This window comes from Cyanistes caeruleus, chromosome 6, assembly GCF_971803275.1.
Source record: "Cyanistes caeruleus chromosome 6, bCyaCae1.hap1.1, whole genome shotgun sequence".
Taxonomy (NCBI): domain Eukaryota; kingdom Metazoa; phylum Chordata; class Aves; order Passeriformes; family Paridae; genus Cyanistes; species Cyanistes caeruleus.
In genome coordinates this window covers 53,446,386-53,471,250 of record NC_141706.1, presented here as the reverse complement: position 1 = coordinate 53,471,250, position 24,865 = coordinate 53,446,386, and the positions used below count along the sequence as shown (strand labels likewise).

At 39.4% G+C, this 24,865-nt stretch overlaps 1 protein-coding gene across 3 annotated transcripts in view; it reads left to right on the top strand.

Moving 5' to 3' along the window:
* The first annotated feature begins 1,701 nt into the window (after positions 1-1,701).
* Positions 1,702-24,865, top strand: part of BTBD7 (BTB domain containing 7) — a 52,102-nt gene continuing 28,938 nt past the window's right edge. The window contains exons 1-2 of one of the 3 annotated variants that reach the window (XM_086893134.1): positions 1,702-1,857; positions 20,716-20,901. In XM_086893134.1, coding sequence (XP_086749260.1) covers positions 20,820-20,901 — 82 coding nt within the window. In that variant the 5' untranslated portion in view covers positions 1,702-1,857; positions 20,716-20,819. Of the gene's footprint in view, positions 1,858-20,715; positions 20,902-21,897; positions 21,963-23,524; positions 23,621-24,865 lie in introns of those variants that run through there. The other 2 variants (XM_086893133.1, XM_086893135.1) reach the window with 2 other exon arrangements.

The following is a 24,865-nucleotide window of genomic DNA, read 5'->3' as shown; positions in this document are numbered from 1 at the left end:
CAGTGTGCACAAGGACCCAAATGAAAAATAGATCAATGAGTTAAAAATATTTTAGCACAGAGGTCATAGACCTAAACCCTTATGTGTCCAGGCAGGCAATATGAACATATATAACACAATTCTACAGAAAACAGGGTAAAATAAAAGTAAGGTGGACACTGTGTATATGGTATTCCATATCAGGGCTCCTAACAGCAGGAAATGGAATTCAGGCTTAGGGCAGGCACAAGAAAAGAGACAGAAATAGAAGGTGGGAAGTTCTAGCAGGCAATAGCTCAAAGAGGCGGAGCTCTGCCTGCCAGTTAGTTTTATGAGCTCTCATGACAACAGCAACAACAGCAACAGCTTGCAAAGACATCCCATTTACAAGAAATAGTCCCCCTTGAACAGATACACGATCCTGACAGCATGAACTTCATTTATTAAATTCCAATGACAAGAATTCCTTCATCTCTAGTACTGTGCAGACATGGAAGTCAAAGGTTGTGATGCTCTCATATACTACAATATCAGAGAACATATAAATAACTAAGATGGTTAAAACCCCAAGTATAATATTGCCTATAAACCCAACTCAGTTTTTCCTCTGTTTTTGGGCTGAAACCAGTAAGAAAACAGTCTACAGCATGGGAAAATATATTAAGAGGTTGTTTTATACATAGCTCCTTAGTAGGCTCTGAGCACTGTGGGATGCTATGCCAAGTGGTAGTTAGGGAGGTCTGCAGCATTCAGGCAAGTTAATCACAGAGATGGAGGACAGGAGGATGCCAAGTGGGAGGAAAGCTTCCCTCCAGAAATGGACTGTCAGCAGAATCAGGAAAGGATGTAATCCGTCATAGCTTGCTTTTACCAACCAGGAATGATCATAGATGTGGCTTTCAGCTTGCTGAGTATTTTCTAGCATGTGATTTAATCCGATTTTTGGCCCATGCCATGGAACTTTTCTCAGACTTTCTCATGTATCGACACATGGTGCTTCATTTTTTCAGCGGGCACAAGTTGCTCAGTTCACTTAAGAGTTTTTATTGTTCAAATAAAATGCTGGCATGCATTTGTCAGTCTCACTGATATAGAAAATAGTGATCTTACAGACATGGTGGCAGATACGTGCTGATCTTGACGGTATCCACAACATGCACCTTACTTTGAAGAAAATGTACCCAGTGTGGTACCAGCAATGGTGGGAACACTTTTTTACTGCTGGCACCTACTTTCACCTAGACGAGTGAAATATTAATTCCTCATGCTGAGAGAGGTTATCAGAAGTTGGGAATGTGGTGGGAGTTTATTTCCAGGTGCGCAGTATATATTCCTAGTATGAACAATAAAACTGCAATCTGACTGTGTCCTGCTCCTAACAAGCTCATAGCAGTTTGGCAAAGCAAGGAGACAGACATAGGCTTAATATAAGCAGCTTACGTTAGTCTCAAGGACAAAGAACATGTGCTGACACACCACTTACAATGCAGACACCCCTGCATCTGGGCATGGCAACAAGCTTAGGAGATGTGTCACACAGAGCAGGCAGCACACGCGGCGTTGGAACAGGTATCGCGGCCGGGGCACACACGCGGGGCTCGGCTTTCCCGCACGCCCCCAGCCCAGCAGCGCGGGGAGGAGCCCTGAGGGCCCGACCCGCCGGGACCCGCCGCCCGCCCCGCTCCGAGCCCTCAGCCCCGGCCCGCCCGCACCACGTGGCTCGCGCGCCGCAGCGCCGCCGCCGCGCAGGCGCCGTGCGCGCTCCCGCTGCCCGGCCGAGCCTGGGGCTCGGGAGCAAAATGGCGGCGGCCGGAGCGGGGCCGGGCGGGAGCGGGCGGCGCTGAGCAGGAGGATGGCGGCGGCGAGCGGCTGCCGGAGGTGAGGCACCGCGGGAAGCCGGGCTGGGAGGGGGACGGGGGCTTAGTGTCACGGCGGCGGAGGGGAGGGGGCATGACCGTCGACGCCCCCACGGCGGGGCTCGGTGCGCGCCCCGCCGGGCCGGCTGCGAGCAGCTTGTCCCGCCGCTCCGCTGCCAGCCCGCAGCTCCGTGGGGCCGCGGCGCCCCGCCGCGGGAAGGAGCCTTGCTCCCCGTGCCGCTCCCGGCCCGCAGGGTCCGCGGTCCGGAGCGGCGGCAGCGGCCTCGGCTGTGCCTGTCCGCGCTGTCGGGTCCTGCCTCGCCGCCCCTTCCCTCTCTTCCTCTCTGCCTCCCTCTCTCCCTTCCGCCCCGGCGCAGCTCCCCGCGGAGCTGCAGAGGTGCTCGAAGCCGTCTCCCGCAGGAGCTGGCGCGGAGCTCCGCCCGTGTCGGGCCGGTGCAGAGCGGCTCCTCGCCCGCCGTGGCTGCGGGACTGCCGCCGGTGCCGGGCAGCCCGTCCCGTGCCCGTGGCCTGGAGACTGCTGCTGCCCCGGCATTTCTGCGGTTTTGTCCCGCTCCTCTCTGTACAGGTGTTACAGCGGTGTTCCTGCAGAAACTTGGAGAGCTTTGTAGGTGATGTGTTTGCTCCTGCCTCTGGAATATTCCTGCTGCCAGTGGGATAAGTGCTTTTCTGTTGGTTCGTGCTTCTACTTGCTCTTCCCCGCCATCCCGTTTGGGGCCGTTGGGTGAAAGATGACATACATATCGAGTACTACCATAAAATACGATGGTAGGATAATAAAATACGTGTCGATGCAATGATAGTTTGTGTGAGAATTTACCTTAGGCGGTGTAGCATTGCTTGAGGCTTTGCTTCAAACCAGTGTAACGTAGTAACAAATTTGAAGTGTTTGGCAGATACACCATTGGGATGTGATCACCTCAGGTTTTACCACATATTGCATGTTCTGTTTTCATTTAGAAATGGAGGAAATAAAAACAGGAGGTGAATGACAATATTTTTAAACCTCATAATGCGAGTTGAGACACTGAAAAGCTTGAGGAGGTAAAGCTTTACCCCCTTTGTCTGAAAGATCTTAGGGAAGAGTATGAGTCTTCTAAGCTTCTCCTTTATTGTTTGAAATATTTCATCCTAGTTCTGTATTAGTACCCTTCTTCACACAGGGTGGTGCAGGAAGGGGAATTTCTTCTTAGATCCTTCTCCATTTGAACCTTTTCCTTAAGAATTCAATGAAAATACTTTTTCCTTCACCCCTTGTTGGCTAAGAGTCTGTTACCCATATAACAAAAAATAATTCTGTAGATGTTATTTATGAGGATGTAGAACAGAAGTCTGTTAGTAACATACAGGTCCTGTGGACCATGATGTTTACAAGGCAAGGTCTGAGTAGATTATGTAGAATATCTGTATGAAGATAATGTATTGAGAAGATATGGATTGTGATGTTTTCTCCCTTTTTGGAATAATTTATCAACTAGATAACTAGTTTCAGTTGATGGACCAAAGCATTATTGAGCCATTTAAGAACTTGCTACTTTGCTGTGTCAGTTAATGTCCTGTAAACAGTACTATCTGTTTGTGCTTATATGTAAACATGTGATGAATGTCTCAGTAAATCAAGCTTGTATCTTAGGTTACAACACAAAGCTGCCAATTGCTCACTGGCTTGTATTCAGCTCTAAAGTTGGACTTGCATAGTTGGGCTGCACACAGGTAATCTTGGAAATGGAGCTCAGTGTTTTGTGTCAAATGTACAGCCAGTGTTTGTTTTTGTTCATTGGAGATGAAAACAGCTGTTGAATCCTTTGTATTTCAGCTCAGCTGCACTAAGCATTGTTTTACTTGCTTTCAAACTTTAGCCAATGTATAAATGGGTTTGACATTCTAATCTAGTTTGTATGCTTAAACATACAAGGAGCACGGTCACAAGTTGTCTTGGTTCGTTTACTTTGGCATTGTTGTAATTGTTGCCATTTTAAAAATCCTTACCTCTTACATTAGGAAGTGAATTCTCTTCATATGTCCAGATTCCCTTGCTGAGTCATATAGTGGTGGTGTAATGCTTACAGCTGGCATGGACTGATTTGCAAAGACTCTTACCTGAAAGAATAGAATTACTTTTATAAGCTCTCCTGAAAGACTTGCATGGATTTGTCATAGTGATTTTTAATTTTTTTTTCCCCTCTCAGTTTTCAAGCTTGTCTGAGAAGCTCCAAACTTTGTGTTGTGAAGCTATGTTGCTCACTGTTAAATTACAGTAGAATGTGCTGTCTTTGCAGCCAGCTTTTTAAATTTAATTCAGTGAAACTGCTAGAGCTTGATGAATTAACAACAAATTGAGACGCCTTTCAAGTTGCTGCATACGTGGTGTTAGGTTTACAGATTAATTGTCACTGGTGACAATCTCAAGGTTTGTTGGGGATGAATTTTAGGCTGGGACAATGTCTTCTTCTGTCCTGTTTGCAAGCCTCATTGGTGGTGTGGTGTCTTGGGATCCTGCATATGCCCATAGGAGGAGGTGGGACACTAACCCTGCTTGCTTCTCTGCCACCCTGATGCTTGTTTGCTCTTGATATATCAGACCACATGCAAGAAAAGGGGGTTAATTCTGATGTCTTGGGTTCACTGTCGTGACCGAGATAGTTGTGGCTAGCTGCCTTTCAGAGACAAACAGTAAGATGAATGAAAACATCCTGTGGACATATTGATGGACTGTGTGTAGTTCACATCAATCAATAAATAAATCTATAGGGAAACAGTGAGATTGTACTTAAGAAGTAACTATATTCCTAAAGAGACTGATGAGAATCTGCTCTTACAGCAAATCTTGAAAGAGAACTGCAAGTTTTAATTCTAATTTTATTTTTGTTTGTTTGCCCTTTCTTAACATATTTACCTGGCTTTTGATATCTGTTACCAGATCAATGGCTTTTCCCTATTTTTCACACTAGTCTGGAAACCTGATGCACAACTTTATTGTACATGCAGTGGGAACCAGGAGTCTTAGTTCAGATGTGTTAGGTGAGCTTCCAGTGAGTCATCTAGCTATTGCTTTGTTTCATTTCCCAGGTTCTTTGAAGGATAAGTCTCGTCAGTATCCTTAAATCTTTGGATAGAAGCTATTGTGGGTTTTCAGAATGCTCTTTCCTATGTCAGCTTACCAGTACGCCTGAGCTATTAGAAGGGGCTGCAGATGCCACATTATCATCAGTAATGATGCTTTCTACGTAATGAATGGACACTAGGGGATCAAAATTGTTGTTATATGATTATTATATTTTGGTTTATTTCAATTATTAAACTATACTTATCTCAACCCATGAGTTTTACTGTGTTGTTTTTTCTTTGCCTTCTGATTCTGTTCCCTGTCCCACTGGCAGGGGGAACCCACAATAATGAGATGCCTAGGTGGTTCTTGATAGATGCTTAGTGGCAGAATTGGTTTAAACACATTCAGTCCACTGCTGCTTTTCCTTACTTCCAGCACTGTCCCCTCAGCTGTGTTGGTAGGGCTTCACTCTGAAACATTCAGGAAATTGATCTGTATGAAAAATAAACCACTAAAGCACAAAATAACTTCATGTCAGATCTTTCATCTGGATCATCACATTGCTGTGGAAAATCTGTTTGCTAGCACAGTGTAGAGGTGGTATGGGAGGCCGGGGGGGTAAAGGGGCTCAGGGTAGAACTGTATTGCCTGATGTGTTGGACTCAAGTACATACCTAACTATATACTTAGTTAAATTTAAATCTGATTTGTTTGCTCCATTGTGTGCAGGTGTTGTGCAAGCATACACCAAACACTACTGAACTTTAACTATGAACTTTAACTACTGGTGGCCTTGCAGGCACGTCCAGCCTGATAGGGGTTTTCTACCATCAGTGGGCTTAAACTGGTTTTTAGATGTTTGAGTGCTAAAGCATGCAAAAAAAATTAACAGCAGTCAAAACTGATTAAGAAGAAACTTTCAGTTCTAAGTATGGAGGTTTACTGTTTCAGACAACGTCTTCTCAAATCAGTTTTATTTTTCAGAAGTGTCTTCTAAGTGATCTTACCTTGTTTTTCGAACTTGGCAATCAAGTGTGAGTTGTTACCTGTATAACTGACTGATCATTTTCTAAATCCTCTGATCTTTGTCCTCAGATTGTGTGTGAATTCAGTGGTCATTCATCGTGCATATTTTTTATGGCACTCAAATGTCATTGTATATTCAGTTCTTCCTGTATTAAAAAGAATGTCTTTTTTGTATTGATCTTTGCTTTTCTTTCCTATCATACCCTATTTCTACCTGCTGTAGTAAAGGGTAGAATTTAATTTTTTTAAATCTCTTTTAAATATTATATTTCTAGTTCTGCAGTTATTTTGATTCCCCATATTGTTAAAGAGCCTTTTTATTCCTACTCTCTTTCTTACAGGATCATTTCATTATGGTAGCTTGTAGCTTTTAAGATTAATCTCTTTTTCTTCATCACTTCTGATCTTTGATATTATCTAGAGGGAAGTGCTTTGGAGACAGATCAAGCTAGTTAATCATATGCAAGATTCCTCTAATTTGGAAACCTTGTCCAAGATCTCTTAAAACCTAGTCTCAGGGTAACTATCAGGACATTTTAGCATTCTGCTGGTGGTTACAATGGCTAAACTCAGAGTTGATGGAAACAGTAATGTAATAAGTGACTGTTGCTTGGTTCTTTAGTTGGATTTATTATTTTGTCACCCAGAACTTGCAGAAGCTCTGTGACAGTAGAGCTGCAAAATGTATCTGTGAGTGCTTGCCCGTGTATTTTAAACTGCAGTTCGGGTGACAGAACGTTGTTCTCATAGTCTGCCGCTAAGATTTTAATCAAGGTTTTCTATACAAAGAGCAAGAATACCATTGTCTTGTGAAGGCATCCAACATGAGTAGAACTTTATACCTATTTATATGAAAATTTAAGTATTTTTTTGAGTGACCAAGTAGATCATGTTGCATTAGTAAGAAATTGAAGTGCTGCTTTGCTTATCATCTGCTACTCCAGATCTCTGTACTGCAATGAAGAATATAAAATACTTTTGTAACTGGGTAGGTTATTTTAAGTGATTTAAAAATAATCAGTATGAGTGACAAAAGTTCCTTTTCATGCTTTTTTTCTCCTGACCCCAATATTGGAAATGCTGCTTGAGAGCTGATTAAAAGCCTTCTAACATAACAAATACAATCAGAATGCAGCAAGATAGTATTTTGTGGACTGGTGCTCCCTTACTCTTTGATCTCTTTTGATCTTCTGCTTTAGATTTTTTCAAATGATGATTCTTGATGTAAAGGTGGGGGAGAAGTGGTTCTTTGACTGTTAGAACTGGGTTTGCTGTGGATTTGGTGATTTTTTGACTTTGTCTAGAAAGATGTCTTATTTAAAGCCTTCCTCCTGCTGTGATAATTATAGTGCTTATCCATTTGAATTCTGCAGTGTATAAGATGAGGTTGTGCTGAAGTTCTTCTTACATGTGGGGGCATTTAGAGGTTTTTCTCGTGTACCCAGATGTATGTCTTAAAATATGTAAATGGCTAACAAACTCTGAAGCTTCCTGTGATACTTAACTGAATGACCAGAAGATTTCATCATGAAGAAGGATGGAGTGTAGGTATATACACAGTGGAATTTTGTATTACTCATTTAAAAAAAACCCCTGATGAATCCCAGACAAAGCATGTGAATATATTAAAGGCTGATGTCTTGTATCTTGGTTCATCCTATACTGGACATCTCAATTTCAGACATCTTGAGAGATGAGATGAATGTCTCTGCATAGAATGCAGAGAAGATAATAAGTTCATGTATTTCTTTACAGTCATTATAGTAGTGACTGCTGCTTTCTGAAATACATCAAATTGCTTATACTGTCATTTTAAGTTGAAAATACCTTTGCCAGTCTATAATGAGGTACTTCTAGGAAGTCTTTAAAATTGTTCTTTCATTATACTACAGAGTCAAGGCAAAGTATAAGAATGCTGAGTTGACAAAATGCACGCTGTAGATGGGAAGCTTTGTGTTACTCAGTGTAGTAGTGATGGCCTTGGTACTGACTGAGGAATAATCTAAACTGTGTCAGTACTGAGAGGCAACAGTTGCTACTGATCAGCTGGATGTAATTTCTACACAGTTTAGCCATAATTTCTACAAAGGAATGGATATGACAGCATGAGGAGCTACTCTGTGTCCATGTGAGCCCTCCCACCCCACCCCTGCACTCCCAGTGTATCAAGTACCTCCATCTTCTCTGCAGTTTATTTTCATGTATGATTAGATTGTCTAAATTTTGGATAAGAATGTGTGTTTACTGCTTTTAATTCTCAAATCCCAGCTTGGCTGATTGTTTTGGTTTTTGGAGGATTTTTTATTATAGCCAAAGATAATATTTAAAAGAATAATTTTATGTATTCTTTTTTAAAAATACATTAAAAGGTACATTATTTAGGTCAAAAAGTACCTCCTGGTTCTTAATTGGTCATTAAAATCTCTGTAGGGTTTAGTCCTCTATTAAACACTTCTGGAAATGTGCATTTGGACTTGAAATGCCAAAATACCCTTCTAACACAGTAAGGTTAACATACAGTATAAGACTTGTCTAATTGTATTTTGTAGTTCTAGGCACAGATCTGAAGACCTGGTAACCTCTGGTAAAGTGACTCTTAAATGTGTTTCTGCGCTGCATCAAAGCTACTTGTCTTTAACTGCATTTGACCACAGTCCTTGATGTTATAACTGGGGCAGTTACTACTTGAACTTGGTTTGAAAGCTTAAATTACATGTCTTCTGAAAATGATGTTAATCAGAAGTACAGTCTTATTACAAACTTTCTGAAATATCTGTTCATACTACTTCAGGGCTTTTCCACTGCAAGTAAAACAAAATTTGTCATGTCTTGTTCTAAGTTTCTCAAGACATTTGAATTTCTCTGCTGAGAACATCTGAGGTAATTTTGTTGCTGCATAATTTCTCAGTTAATTATTGGCTCAAAGTTTCCCCTTTGCATTAACAGACTTGTGCTGATCTATGTTTCCCCACCACTTCCTTGGGTATCTACTGTCCCTTCTCCTCCTTCCCTTCTTCCCCCATTCTGTTTTTAGCTACCAACTTACTTTTATTGGAGAATTAAATTGGAAAATACCACATTTTGTGACTGAGTGTTAGCTGCATCAAAGCTCAGTTGTATTATGCACTAGCAATCTTCAACAGTAATGAAGGTGCTTTTATTTAATTATCTTGTGGATCTGGAGTTTCATCCTTGTTTTATGTTTGGAAGGAAAAGGAACTTGCCCTTTTTTCTACATGTACAAGATTAATGTGTTTCCTTATTGAAAAGAACCTTTTATATTTGTTAATCTGAAAACTGATCCAGCTAAAAACTGTTCCTGTTCATTGAACATGAATGCAGAGTTGAGTGGGAATGATCATCTAGGTAGAGAGGGAAGTGAGATTTATTTTATTTTTTGTTTGTTTTTTGGGGTTTTTTTGATTGGGTTTTTGTTGTTTTTTTTTTTTTGGTTGGTTGGTTGATCTTTCAGTTTGTTTATCTGTTTTGGTGGCAGTGTTATTTTTTTTCTATACAGTAGTGAACTTTTCAAATCATGGAAGAATCGAAAGAGTTTTGAGAAGTAGAGCACAGGCTGGTAAAGTTTCTGCATTTCTTAGAATGTGAAGGAATTGTGGTGTCAAAGACAGTTGTGCATGAGAGAGAGAGAGAGAAAGATAGGAACAAAATCTGGTCCAAAATTACATTAGGAGCAATGGGTTTCTTTAATGGAGTAACTCCTGCAATTAGTGCAGTGCAACAGACTTTTGCTTTCCTTCTGAAAGTTTTATTTGATTTCTTTGAAAAATCTGTTTATTTTTTAGTATTTTGGGACATCTGAAAAGCTTCAAATCTTGTGGGAAAGAAGGAGGAGTTACAGCATATCAGCAGTCTGCTCAAAGGGCAGATTTGCCTTAGCAAATAGTTAAACAAAAAACGACCCCATAAGCTTTTCTAACTCTGCAGCCTTTAAAAGTCTCTGTTCATGAGTTATGTGTAAATGTTGCTGAATTAATTAAATGTCTACATGATTGTTGCCTCTGTTTTCAGAAGCAATGTTATGTCAACATGTGTGATGCTCTTTTGACTGTTCTGTAAAACTTGCATATTCATGTTACAGAACAAAAAAATGCTTTGGAAGTGCAGAGAGAGCTTGTTGCAGGAAATGTGGAAGACATAACTTCCTTTTCTTGCCAAGGGGAAAATGTAAACAAAGCTCCAGCTTAATTGTAAGCTAAGTACTAGTCTGGTTTTCTGACTAAGCCTTTCCTTCCTTAATTGATTTCTTTTATCATTGAGAAAGTATATTTTCTGAAATGAATACCCATAGCTTTGGGGAGGACATTCCTTAAAGTTTGTGAGCATTTAGTTCTTGCTACACTTTTATGGAATCTAAATGTAGGTATTAATGGAGGTAACTACTGAAACTGAAGTTCCTGGTGTAACTTTTGAGGGTTTGGAGGGGAAGTATTGCAATATTAATGTATTTTGCTACTATCTTCAAAATGGCTGAAATCTTTGAAGTACACAATATAGAAAAATTTCTTGGTATCAGATGTTATGATGTAAATGTTAGTTGGTGAAATCAGTGTGGCTCTTAAAATTTTCTGCTGAAGTTAATGAATTTAACCATGCAGAGCAATCCATCCAGAGATGTCTTTCAAATATGTAAGTTTTTAAGTAACTGTTAAAATCTTAGTATATACAGATATAATTGATTTATAAGAGCATTATTGTTGTGCTAGTTGTGGGGGGTTTGTCTTAAAAACCTCTAAATACAAGGAAAATGGTCTGTGTGTTTGACCAGGAATTTCACCCTTGCTCAGGGAGGCAGCAGTGTACAACCAGTTTACATGGTCTCATATAAGTCAACTGTTGTGTAAATACCATGTACAGTCAATTTTGCGATTTGATTTTGTATTGCTTCCTGCAGCAGTGAACAGAATAGACTTGAGAGTGACTGTGGATATTAGGAGACAAGGGGAAGATGTGTCAACACTGGTGCCAGGCCAGAGTGACCTGGGGAGTCACTCAGAACAGAAAAGATGGCTACAAGGGTGTAGTTTTGTGGAGTTGTGAGGCAGTCTAATAGGAATAGGCTGCTCTCTTCATATTGAGAGCTGTGAGATCCTGTTGCAGTTTTAGCTGCCTGTCGCACAAACATGCTGGAGTTCCCTCCCCGTTATCTGCCACTCTCTCCAGCAGCGGGGTGATGTATCAGCCATTTGAAATAACTTGGTTTGTAATCATATAATCTCAGTATGTAGTGTGAGGGGAAACAAGAAAACCCCTTGGCAGGATGGAGTGTGAGGGAAAAGTACAGTTCCCTGTTAGTTTGGCTTTAGTGGTAGGATCAGATCACCCTGATGTACCTGTGAAGAGCTGACAGGCAGTGAGTCCTGCATGCAGTTAGCTTCTCCCTGTCAGACAAGTTCACTAGATTGAGGAAAATATACTAAAATTCACATAGGCTTGGCTTTATATTTTTTTCTATGTGAGCAATACCTAGATGCATATATTCTGTCACTGCAAGTTTAAAATCTCTAAGCATTTAAAAAGCAATAACTCCCATGGACCTCTTTAGTAGTGATGGCTGCTGTGTGAAGTGTTGTTAATTGAGGAGGGAACAAACTGCACAAATACAGAGGAAAATAAGTACAGGCCAAAGAAGCAGCAATCAGACGCCTAGATACAGGGAGCACTGTCATGGTGAATCCTAGCAGTGGCTACTGTTGTCTAAATTGTCTTTTTCTGCTAAGACTGTCCTTGCTTTGCAAGTGATTTTTCCTACTGTTAATTTTTTAGGAGCTCTGGAGAAGAAAAAGCCTATTGCAAAAGTGGTCTTATAGCTGCCCACTTAAAGTAAGAGGTTTACATTGACAGTGGTAGTTGGCTGAATGGAGATTGAGGCAGTGCTGTACTTGGGCAATGGCTGGAGCAGCCACACCGAAGGATCAACTGAAAACAAACACGGTCCAGTCAGGACTTGCATGGCTTTCCAAATGTCTGCTACAATGAAGGGTACAGCTCTGCTGCAGGAATAGGTGCGTGGGGACTGGGAATGTTTATTTTTTGAAGGCTGTGTCAACTGAGTATTAGTCAAACTGCATGTTGTGTTTGATTGTGGGGAGCAAAGTAACCTTTTCTTGTTGTTCTTCCTTCTCTGTGACATCATCTGTGTTCCTTGAGCCATTCTGTTGCAGGGAGCTAACTACACTGGGAAGGAAAAAAATCTCACAGAAGCGAATACCTGTGTTTAGTTGCTGACCTGATGGAGGAGCTTTGGGGAGATGCTGGTGGTAGCTGTGGTGGGCACTGGCGCTGAGGAAATGTGCGTGGAGCCAGTGTTGGTGAACCAGCTTGGGTTTGTATACGCCAAATAATGCATTTTAAATCCAGATTGCAGCTGTGGTTTTGTTGGATGCAGGACTTGTCGTGGCTTGTGGCTTACTGTCAAAAGTATTCAAACTGTAGCTGTAATGAGTCAGTTTTATGGCTCTGACTTAATGTTGTCTTCAATGAGGAAAATCAGTATTTCTTTAATAAAATTCCTGATGTTTCATGAAATGACTGGACTAGATTGCCTTTTGAGTTCTTTGCTACACCTTTTCATGCTCCCCCTGCCAGTTTTTCTGTTGTATATAGATGTACCCATTAGTGTTAAATGTGTAAGAAATGATGCTAGCAGCCAATACTTCAAATTGTTTTATCAAAGAGAAAAAGCTAAATGGGTGAAATTGCTGTTGTGTAATGACAGAAGGACCCACAGAGAGGATGCGATACAGAAGAAAAGGAATGGTGGTGTATCAAGGCCTGAAGTGTAGAGAAAAATGTTTTGGATATACGGCAATATTGGTAATAGCATTTTTTAGCCACAGGCAGCAGTTTCAGTGGAAATAGATGAGCTGTGTATTGTTACCAAGCATCTTGGAAGCTTGAGTATAAAGGGAGAGTATTGTATAGAAACACTGTAGTTATGAGGAATGACATTCCAAGCAACAGAAGTGCCACAAGATGTTATTACTGATACAATGACTGGCTGGCAGGATGAAGAGTTGATTGCAGCCAAATTAAGATAGAAGTGATTTTTTTCATCTGATTATTAAAAGAGTCCACCCATATGGGAAGGCTGATCACTATGTGGGTCCAAGAGTTTTAATCTGCTTTGATGTTGGAGCTGCTGTTGTGAAAACCCCAAGCAATGTCATCACCATAGATGACTCAGGCTGTGGAAGTTATTAAGGGAACTAAAGCTGAGTGATGAAAAGGTTTCTTTTTTGAAGATGGGCTGAAAATAGTAAGTCATAAGATAGGATGGGTGCTGCTTGCCTACTGAAGGTACAGAGCACACTGTCTGGGATTGTCCTCTTCATGACTCTGATGCACTCTCAGAGGCAACATATCCTGACAGAAGTGTGAATGGAACTGTGCACTGAATTTACAAGCACTGTTGTATACAGAAACCTCCCACGTCCTCATTCAGAGTAAATGGCTTTCTGTGAAATAATTGGGCCTGGATAAAAAGGGGAAAATTACTACAAGGAAAACTGCAGGGTATATGGATCTTCCATATGATTGGGGTTTGAGCCAAGATTTTCCCATCTTAGTAGATTTATTAATTGAAAACTGGATTTTTTGTTGTGGTTGGGTCACAGCTTGAGCAAGAGGAGGAATTCCCTTTCTCAATGAGACAGGGATCTTTGGGGGACACTCTCACACTAAATAGAATAAAATTCCATGGGGGTGGAAGACTGTAGAGATGAAAGACTGTTTGCCCTGTTCCAGAAGAAGCAGCAATCCTGTTGACAGATAAAGGGTACAGGGATAAGAAGCCCATGAAATACGCTGTATCAAGGTGGTAGAGTTTCACGTGGAAGGTTATTGCTTCTGCTCCACTTCTGCCTCTTCCAGGCCAGGGGGAGGAACAGGTGAGCATGGATATTGCTGCAATAATGGACAGTCATTATCTGGAGACACAGTGAGGAGGGCAGTGGTCATACCAGCCTGGTATTTGACCTCAGTATCCAAAGCTGAATGTAGCTGCAATCTCCATGAGTTAGGTCACTGCCTGACAGAAGTGTTGCCCTGGACTTTGATGGAAAGAATAAAAGGAGACTGTTTAAAAAACAAAACAAAAACAAGGTCTGCCTTTTTCTGAGGTACTTTGCATGTAATTTGGAAGTTCCTTTTTCTGTCTTAACCAACTGATGTGTTCATCCATCTAAACCAAAGAATATTTGCCATTCTTAAAAAAAAGCATGTGGGTAGCTTTTGCTGAGAAGAGGTCTTTTGAAACACATTTAGACTCCTCAAAATTTATCACAGTATGCCAGACTATGCTGCAATTATTCTAGATTGGCTAAAATTAATTATCCTCATTTTCCTGTAAATGGATATGTTCATACCTAATTACTCTGTTTAGTGATATTGATAAAGATTTGCTGGATAGTATTTCTCTGATTTTCTTATAAAGTAGATTTAATGATGTTTTTTATCTAAATCAGATAATGTTCCTTTCAAGTTAACTTGTGAGAAAATGGAGAGTCATTGAAGAATACATGCTGTCATTTCACTTCAAGAGAGTCCTAGAGGGCCATAAATGAGCTCTTGCTCATTTGACTGAAAGGAGTGTTTTGAATTCATCTTCAGGAACATTAGTTAAGTCTTTCATATGAATGTTATCAATCAGAATAGACTTTTGGTTAATTAGTGTGTTTTTGCAACCAACTGGAAGAATCACTGACGTAGAGAGATAAAAATGTATTTGCCAGTATATGAACACATTTAAGTTGCTTTGGAGGAACAGCCTATTCCATGTAGGATTGTACTGCTGTAATTCACTTAGTCTGTGTGTACTTTGTGTATTTGAATTTTTTATCTGCTGGAATTTTTTGTGTTTAGAGGAGTAAAAATATGTTGATGTCCCCTGCCTCCATACCGCTGTTAGTAATTTGACCTGTCAGTCCCTGTTAATGAAATTATTTTTTTACTTCTTCTTACATGTTCATATCATACTTGAAATCACTTTACTGATCATCAGAAATATTACTTTGAGCGCTATTTGCAAAGACAGAATTGAAAAGAGGGTTTTTTCCTGTAAGTTCTGTGGGTTTTTTTCGACTGTTGAAATGCTGCTCAGTGTTTTCAATTTCTGAAGTCTGTGTATCTTCAAGACGACACACCTTTGTGCTCTATTTGAGCATAGTTCTTTTAACTTTCACTCTGATTCCTAAGAGAAAAGGTTGAAAATCAGTACAGGTTGTTTGTTGGTGGGTTTTCCCCACTGAAACTCAGTCCAGTGATTCTCAACAAATCTAGAAATAAAAAGCTAGGATTATTGTGGTGTTCTTATCACCTCATTTTGAAAGAACTTCTTGATGGAGAAGCATACTACTTCATGGAAGAAAAAATGCTCTAAATTTCATGCTTAACTGTAAGAAAGGGTTCTTTGTGATAGCTGGAACACATGATTCTCAGCAAAGCACTGAGTAATGCAGTCACTTTCATAATTAGTTATATCTGCTTTTTCTTGCCCTCTTGAGCTGGTTAACTGCTGATGTGGCTTAAGTTCTGGTGTTTTGCCTATTGGATTTTTCTTTCTGTCTTTCCAATGCAGTAAATAATGAAATAACACAGATTAATTAGCCCATGCCATAAAGAACATTATCAGTTTCTTATTTTTGTACAGAATTGATCCAAACCACAACCTTTCAGCTGTTTCAGTTGCATCCTACTATTGTATCATCCAGTTAATTTTGAATAATGATAAAGGTTGATTGCTTGACTGGATTATAAAAAGGAGTCAGAATAGGCTTTGTGTGGATTTGCATGTGTGTCATGCATTATCATCTGAGCATTCAAATTTCAGTTGTTTCCTTTGAACAGGAAATTACTTGCCAGTTACAGTTTCTCTCAGGTACACTGTCCCATATGCATTCAGTCCTTTAGCATGTGCCCTTTCAAGATTGGAGACTCTACCTCCACAAAATCTGAGCGTGTGCCAGTACCTCTGAGTGTCTCATCCATGGAAAAAGAGGGAGGTCAGGACAGGTAGCACTCAGTTCCTGTCAACTTTTCTTACTTGGAGAACTACCTTCCAGTAGCACAGTAAGAAAAATGAGGTAGATATTCCATGTGCATCTGAACAAGCAGTTGGAACTCCAGGCACAGGCAACTTTGTAGTCATTTTTAAGAGCTTGTGCCTTTGGATGTTGTTGACTTGTAACTCCAGCAACATACTGCATAACAACCAGCATGGCCAAGGCTGGCTCTGGAAACTTCTCAGTGGATGGGAACTTCCTTCTCGTCTTTCTGAACATGGGATTGTTCCTGAATCACTTTGTGATGGCTCAGGGCTCTCTATTGGTCACCAGAACACTGTTCTGCTGGAGGCAGGTTCAGGATGTTAAGGCAAGCTCTTGGAATGTACTTTGGGCATGATAGTAAGGTCCATTCTCCTGAGTTCTTTCAGTTTTAGTTATTATCTACCTAACTCCTATGGAATTAAGTTTGTCCTCACTGAAATTTAGTTGATGTGTTTCATTACTGGTGTGGGTGCTTTTTATTGCTGGATCTGGTAATCTCATCTTGCAGTAAAGTTGTGCTTGTTACTTGAAATGAGCTGTTGGGGGAAAGTAGCATAGCATTTTTGGTCTGGATAAAAATCTAAGCAAACATGAATAAATTATTCTTATGATGCCTGAGTTATTATTTACTCACAGTAAATTTAAAAGATGTTAGGTAAAGTGAAAACCTGAAATACCATGTTGGTACAGGTATGTGCATGTACTTGATATAATTTCCTACTTTAGTTTTAGTATTATGCTGTTGCATAATCCCATGGCAGCAACTCCAAAAGAAATACAAAGTTCTTAAAATTTTACGGGGGAAAAATCAAATGGTTGTAAAACCTGTTGTAGCACTCCCTACCTAACCCATATATTAATTGGATCCCAGTGATTTACAGGAAATTTTATGAAACGTTTGTATTGAGTGGTGCTATAAACAAAGTGTTAGTGTTGCCCAACGTCCATTCTGTACAGAGACTTTTCGTTAAATTAAAATTCCCAGTCCAGGAATACCTGGCTGTCAGCCCAGATATCTCAGATGCATGTCATCTAGGTTCTTAGGATTTTAGGTTCAGTGTGGCAAAGATTGAGAAGACTGGGGAACTTATTTCAGGTACTGAAACCTTTAACCAGACTTGTGCTTATTTTAAATTTCATTCTGAGTATTGGTATAATCTCAAAGTCATTTTTATGCTGTTTTGTAGGATTCGGGGTGGTAATTATGTTTTTTATTAACTTTCTCATTTTGCATAACACACTCCATGTACTTGTTCTGCAGTACAGACTATTTTAAACAAACTTTGACATACTCTAACTCTTCTTGTGTACATGCATATGTTCATAACACATCTGTGCATGCGTCACTGCTCTCAACAACTGTTTCAGTTGGTCAGCAGATGTTGAATTTGGTTTCATTTTGGTAATGCTTATGGGGATGCATGCAGGCTTTCAATAAAAAGGAAAGAAAAAGTCCCACCTGATGGTAGTTTTTAAAACAAAATTCCATGGCTGTATCCTGAAGCTAAATTGCAATTAGAAAATTCTTCAGATGCGCTGAAATAAGGGAACTTTCGGTATTCAGGACAACTTCTGCAAGAAAAGATGAAATCTGTCTTTCCTTTTGCAACTAAAGATCTAATTGTCTGTGGTTTGGGTTTTTTTTTTTCATTTTTATGTTCCTCTTCTTTTACAAGTGCCTTTTCACTGTGGAGAAGCTGCATTCTTGACTTGGCGTTTTTGCAGTAGCTGAGTTGAATTGAGTAGTCTCAGCTAGTTAGTTATATTCTAGACTAACTGCTGTTCAGGCAGACAATGTTTATTACAGAGGCTGAAGTGGACAATAATAACAAAACAAAACAAACAAAAAAAGGCATCTAAATCCATGAGTGGTTCAAATACACTTTGCTGTTAAAAGATGCAGTACTGCAAGTATTCACGTGGTGCCATAACAAACAAATTGGGTGACTGATACTGATTCAGCTTTTTGTTTAGGTTGGCTCTAACGTGGGTCAGTTTATCTGGTTTACAAAATACTTGGAACAGAAGAAAAAAGGTAGGAGAAGTGGTTATGAGAACGAAGAGAGGAAAGTGGGGCTTCCTCCAGGGCAGAGTTCATCACTAGCTGAATTTTTTGGGGAATGCAACACAGGTTATATAATATTATCTTGTAAAATTTAGCGCTGTATTAAAAAATAAAAGAAATATATTTTCAGTTGATATATGAGGTTAAGGACAGTAGTGGACCTAAAGCTATGCTCAGTTTTGAGCCAAGGAGCCAAATAAACTTCATGAACTACAGAATGTTCAAGATTCAAAATACTCTTAAGAAATCAGCCTGAATACACATGACTTAGCAGTGCATGGAAGTTATGCATTCTAAATTTAGAGAGTGAATTCATTCTACACAATACTCACTTGGGCTTAACGTGTAACAATGTTATTGTGGTAAGCCTCCAAATAAAATAATTTTATCTATTGTGTATTTTAGGAAACTTTTATGATGTTCCTTTTTGAGGTTATTTAAATCCTGGTTTGCAAATTCAAGCATTGACTGCTAATGGTATTGAACAGTTGTGTGTATTCCTTGATTGCATTCCTTCCATCTTTTGGCACGTATTTATTGCCAAGTGGAAGGAGGTGCAAGATACTAACTTCAAACCTGGGACTTGGTTCTAAGTATTGAGTGCTTACATATATAAAAATAGAAAAGCTCAACACTTTTTTGTTTTCTTCCCTCTTTTACTTAGCTCTTGGGCTCTTTCCTGTGTCAGGAAGAACTGAAAACTATTAGTAGACATCTAATAGACAAGTTATCACACGACAGCTGAATGCAGAAAAGTTGAATAACAATGGCATTATTCCAGAACTCAGGTCCAACTGAACCAAGTCCAGTATTAAATGAGAAAAGCGAAATTGTTGGGATGTCTGCTCAGGTTGCTAACCTTTACCTGTGAGCAAGTTAGCATTCAAACTGAAAGGTGACTTTTACCTTCACAAAGTTTGTCCTGGGTGTAACTAATTCCATCTAGAAATTTACACTACATTTAAGCAAGGTATTCTTGGTTCATACAAAAATCACTTTGAGTGTCACTGTTTTGATGAATTTATTTTCTAAGTCAGTGAAGTTTTTCATAAATGAAGTAGAGATCTGCACCATATGGATTCAGTAATCTTTGAATAGCTTATTTGTGCACAAGGGAGAAAATGAGTGCATGCATTGGCTAAGACTGAACAGATCCAACAGCTTGTGTTTGCCGAGAGTTACTGGTATTTGCTGGTGTGATGGTGCCTGTTTTGTCTGTGCTCTGGTTCTGTCTTCATCCCGAATGGGCTTCTGTTCATGTGGGTGGGTATTTTATCTTTGTTTCCTGATATGTAGCAAGCTGAATCTGTGTGGAGACAAGTTCAAGATTGTACGCAGCTGAGGTGACCAGGCTGTCTCGCTAGGGAGGGCAGGCATGGGAGCTCCATTTCTCATTTACAATCCTGTAGGTTGGCTCAAGTTGGCTTGAAAGCTGCTGTGGTGGTTTTATGATTGTGTCTCCTGCTCTAGCAGGATTCCAGTAGTGCTCAGCAGGCTGCAGCTGTGTGAGGCCACTCTGGGATATGCACACGCTAGAGCAGCAATTCTGCCTGATAACCATGTCTGTAAAGCCAGGTTTTCAAACCCTTCCCTACTCTTCCTCCTCATGTACCCAGCCCTCAAATCCTGGAGCACTTGTTTCCCTCACCTCTGTGCAGCAATTTGCAGCCTTTTCCTTCCTGGCCTGTCTCTCACTTCACGCTCCCCAGGATCTGCACTGCAGGTGTCCTTGAAAACTTGAAGTGACACGTGCATGTCACTTTCTTGGCCTACCAAGACAGGAAGAAAATTCAGAAGCATAGAGCAAATCTATATGTGTTCACAATATTTAAGGGAATCGAAAAGATTCTTGGTATAGACTTTACCTTTGTATCACTCTTTATCTTCATGTTTGTATTTTGGAAAGGGGCACAAGTGTTCAGTTGACAGTAGTGGTTCTTCATGTGTTAACTTTCATTTTCAGTATTAATATTTTAACACTGCTAGTATTGGAATAAATTAGAATGTCTTTGTTGTACATTAGCAATGAATCCTTGTTCAAATTACCTCAGAACTGACTTCTAAGATGTTTTCAAATCCCAAAAAAACCCATTTAACAAATCCTTAAATGCCTTATTTTTACTATTTTAAAAGTACATCTAGGTCTTTTCATGTCTAAATTTGAAAAGCAGTACTGAATGAGAACTCTATAAATGTTATTAATAAAAATGCAGCTGAAATCACTGGTGATGGTGTAATCTCAAATAGGACTGGTTTATTTAGCTTTCTCAATCAGTATAATTCAGTTTGGAATTTTTTAACCATGTGGGAATAGGTATAAACATGTATGATAAGTCTTTCTTGGTATAGTCAAAGGAGAATACCTAGTCTAGACCAAGTTCTCCTTGAAAATATCTTGGCTAAAATTTTGATAGCCATCCTGTTCTGTGTTGCAATTTATCATATGATTTGTGAATAGTTTGGAAAATTACAGGTTTTTGTGGAGAAAATAGTGTTTCTGATGTTCTTTTAATCATTCAAATAAAAGGCTATCTTGAAAATGTTTGAGATTTTATTTTATGAAAATACTGTGTGTTGGAAGCTGGGTTTATTTTATCTAAATCACGTAACATTTAGTGACAAATAATGAAGTACCTTATTGGTGTTTTTGTTCTTCAGAAATGGAGGAACAGAGCGCTGGACCTGGGATTGAAGATTTATAAAGGATTATGGGATTATACATTGAAGAGCCAGCAGGCGGGATGCCTGAGTGACTGAAGAAAATGGGTGCTAATGCATCTAACTACCCTCACTCGTGTTCCCCAAGGGTAGGGGGAAATTCACAGGCACAACAGACATTCATAGGTAATCCTTTTCAGTTATCTTGTCACTTCCTTAAATGACTCAGTGGATTGTGTATGCACTGGATTTGATTTGCTTGCAGAAAAATGTTATGGAGAGCTTCTATTTTCTAGGTCACCAGTTTGAATCCATTCAAGCTCAATCGTGCATGAAATTTAGTACTGTCCATCTGTTTGGCCTATGTATGCAATGAGTTGATCTGCCTTTTGCCAGTAAACAGTTGCCAGGTTATTTAAATAAAATAAGTGGTGTTTTTTATAATTAAACCATGAATGCTAGTTTTCCCTGTTCAAGAGCATTTGCTTTTGGTTAGTACTCGTATTGTTTTTTACTCTTCCTCAGAATTTCTGTCAAACTGTGTCAGAGCATGTAAAACCCTTGATCATCAGTATTCATTGTAGTATTGACATTGTGTCCAAGGAATTACCTCCTTACTGCTAGAAGGGATATCTCTGGTAATAAATCTGTTAAAGTAACAAACAGGCTTGAAGATAACTTCTCTTCCTTTTCCTGTTTCTGTAAAATGGGGAATGGGGGTACTTACTGTCCTAACAGTATTATTTACAAGGCAGGACCTTGCTTAGCTGGAGACATGTGTTGAAGTGCCCTTAAGAAAGTATTTTCTCATCCTAATCATAACTGGGGCAGGCACTACCTTTATGTGTTTTTCAGTCTAGTACAAAGAGACCTCAGTGCAGATCTAAGTACTGTCACACTATAAATAATAAACAGCTATGTTATGAATCTGAAAGAAGGCAGTCTCTGAGAAGATAAATATTCCATAAAAAAACCCAACCCTGACAGCCTGGAGAATGATCTTAGCAGTAAATAACATCAGTAGTTTATAAATGCTTTTCTCCTTTATGCCTCAGCTTGCAACACTGCATAAGTAGTTATTGACATTCAGTGTTACTTCTCTTTTTAATCACCATTGGAAGCAGAGTGATATCCTTAGCAGAGGAAAAATTGACTCACTTTGTAAATTTTCTTTTTTCTCAGCTTTCATGGCATTCCTAGCTATGAGGTCTCATTTGAAGACAGACCACAAACTTACATTTAAGGAGGTGTGTGCTGTCACAGCATGTCAAGGAAGAACTTTCAGTCCTAGCGTCATGGATCTCCGTGCTGTAAAGTTCCCCTCGAGGGTTTATATATTTTCAGTGTATCACAGATAACTAGTAAAATATTTGCTCCAGCCTGCATATATGCTTTCTAAAATGCAGCTAAAATGCTTTTCTTACGTGTCTTGGTGTTTTTTAATCTGCCACTCTATTGAGTGAAGAGAAACCCTTAGATGCCTTGAAACAGGCAGATCTGCAGGCTGAAACACCTTTTGAGGATATTTGAAGAGATTTCTAAAGGCTTCATTAAATTCCCAAGAAATTTTCTACATTATATGTAGAAGGTAGGAAGATTTAGTTGATGCTCTTAACTTTTAAACTCAAAACAGAAACCCATTATGTATTATGTCACAATAAATTTACTGACCCCCATCACCTATGGGAAATTGTGGCTGAGACTCTTTTGAGGAAAGTCTAAAAGCATGTGCCTGTCTCATCTTAGGGAAGGCAGATGAGTGTTCTGGGTAAAATTCTTGCTGAAATATCCTGATATTATGGGGTTCCATAAGTGTGCTATCTGCATCACATGGGTACATCTCTTCTTCCCACTTCGTGGCACTTGTCTGTTTCTCAGTTTGATTTTTGTTTACAGGATTAGTTTTTGTAGTTGTCTCAGTAGAAAATAGGTGTATCCTAAAACCGATAGCTGAGGTTTTCATCACTTGCCAGAATAATAATGTTTTAATGTTGTGTCAGTTTTTACATGTTTGGGGTTTAGATGTTGTGGGGTTTTATTCATTTGTTGGGGGAGGGGGTATCTGTTTGTTTTTATTGTATTGTGGGGTTTTTTTTTCTGTAGACAGCATTAGATCTATTTACTGCCCTAAAGCAGAACTGGGGGATAGAGTTATAATAGCTGCATAATATGTATTAGTTGCCTTATTCTTGGAAGCTGGATTTAGGCCTTTGGGTTGTTTTAGACGTGCTACTTTACCATTAAAGCACTTTACCAAGTTTCGTGCTAAATGGGGGATGAATGCTGAAGTCTGAGAACTGATACAGCAAAGCATGGTAGTTTCATAGTGTGAACTCCTATTGTTAGTTGACTTCACCCTAGTTTGGTTATAGTTTATGAAGAGGAGATAAATCAGTAAAAATAGTGTAGTGTGCTTTCTTGAAAATAATACTTTTGTTTTAGCCAAAGCTTAACTAAATCATCTTCTTACTGTTTTGTCTGCAACATTCAGGAGGAGGATTTCACACCATTTCCTAGGGTGGTACATCTGTTCAAGATGTTTGCTTTTTTAAGTAGAGCTCTATAATTAGATATTAAAATGTGTGGGCATGCAAAGGACTAAACAGATGTCATTTTTCATTGTCAAGTTCCCAAGCAGCTCCTCTTGGCAGTCATCTGTTTCCGTAAATATTTGTCTGTCCTAAGCTGGGTATGGTCTAGGGGCATGAAGTAGCAATTGCTTTTGAACAGCATTTAATAGATTGGTGCCTTTTAGTATAGTGCTGAGGAATAATTTATTTTTTTCCTACTTTTTATGCTGTTGCCTTAGGAAGGAATACAGGCAGCCCAAAAACATTCTCTTCCAGATTTTTTCTTTGAGGGATATGAAGCCACCAGCTGTTGTGAACTCAGAGAGGCTATGATGGTATATCTCTATTTATTTCAAAAAGCAGTTGTGTGATGATGCTTTTGTAGCTGTGCCTTATCTGTTTGTAAGGGTTAATAGCACTGTTTGCAGTACTTCCAAAGTTAAATCTTGTAAGTAGCTCAGGGTACACAAAGGTTTGAATGGCATTTTAGTATTTTGTGGTGATTCATGTGCAAGTAATGCCTCACGGCAGCCTTCAGAGAAGAAAGAAATTGAGACTTGCAGTGTCCTAGTTTTTCTATAGTGGAATGTTAGAGAATGTTCTGCACTCAAACTTGCCATTAGAATCCAATGTACTTCAAATAGAAATGAGCTGGCATGTTCTCTGGAAACAGAATTTGTCATTATAGAGTGACCAAAGTATAGTTATACTTTTATTGTGAAATGTACCTCTTTAAATGGAGGAGAAATTCTACAGTTACCTCTATCATCAGGAGGCTGAATCTCTACTTTGCCATTGTCATATCTATCATAGCATGCGGAAGGAATTGTTATGGTGGATTTTGCAACACAATCTCTTTGTTGAAGTTGTCTTGAGTTACTCCTGTTATTTTAATTTAAATATATATTCTTTTCACTTATTGAAATTTCAATATGATTAATAACATGTTGCCTGATCAAGCAAATTTTAAACTCTGATAAAATGGTTAGATGTCTTTCCTCAAATAAAGCAAAGATCCTTCTCAAAGCTTTTACTAATAGGAGAATTGTAAAGCCACTGCATTGCGTGGTTTGTGGGAGTTTTAATTAGCTTGACATAAAAGCCACTGTGTAAGTTTATTAAGTTATTGAGGCCTAAACAATAAAACAATATACAGAACTGTTAGATTGTTACAGCTGCCTTAGTCTCAAATACAGCTTTGAATTACTCCTGCATCTTTCAAAGTTTGAGAAATACTTGAAATCACATGGTAACTAAATGCCCTGTGTTTTGTCAGACTGGCCCATAACATTACTGTCAGAACAGCGTCACAAAACAGCATCACAGTGAATCTGTCTAGAACAGATGGAGCTGTGAGATTGCAGTGATAAGAGCAAGTTGTAAAAGGCCCCAAAAGCTCTGGTTCTAGGATGGGCTTTGGAAGATTAATGAAAAGGCAACAAGTAGCGAAGTACACAAATGTAAACCTGAAATATTCCTGACAGAAAAGAGACAAATACTATTTCAAATGAACCTGTGATTGTTATTGATCTGTGTAGCATTTGCAAATGTTTTCTTCTCATTCTTCTTTGGTCCAGAAG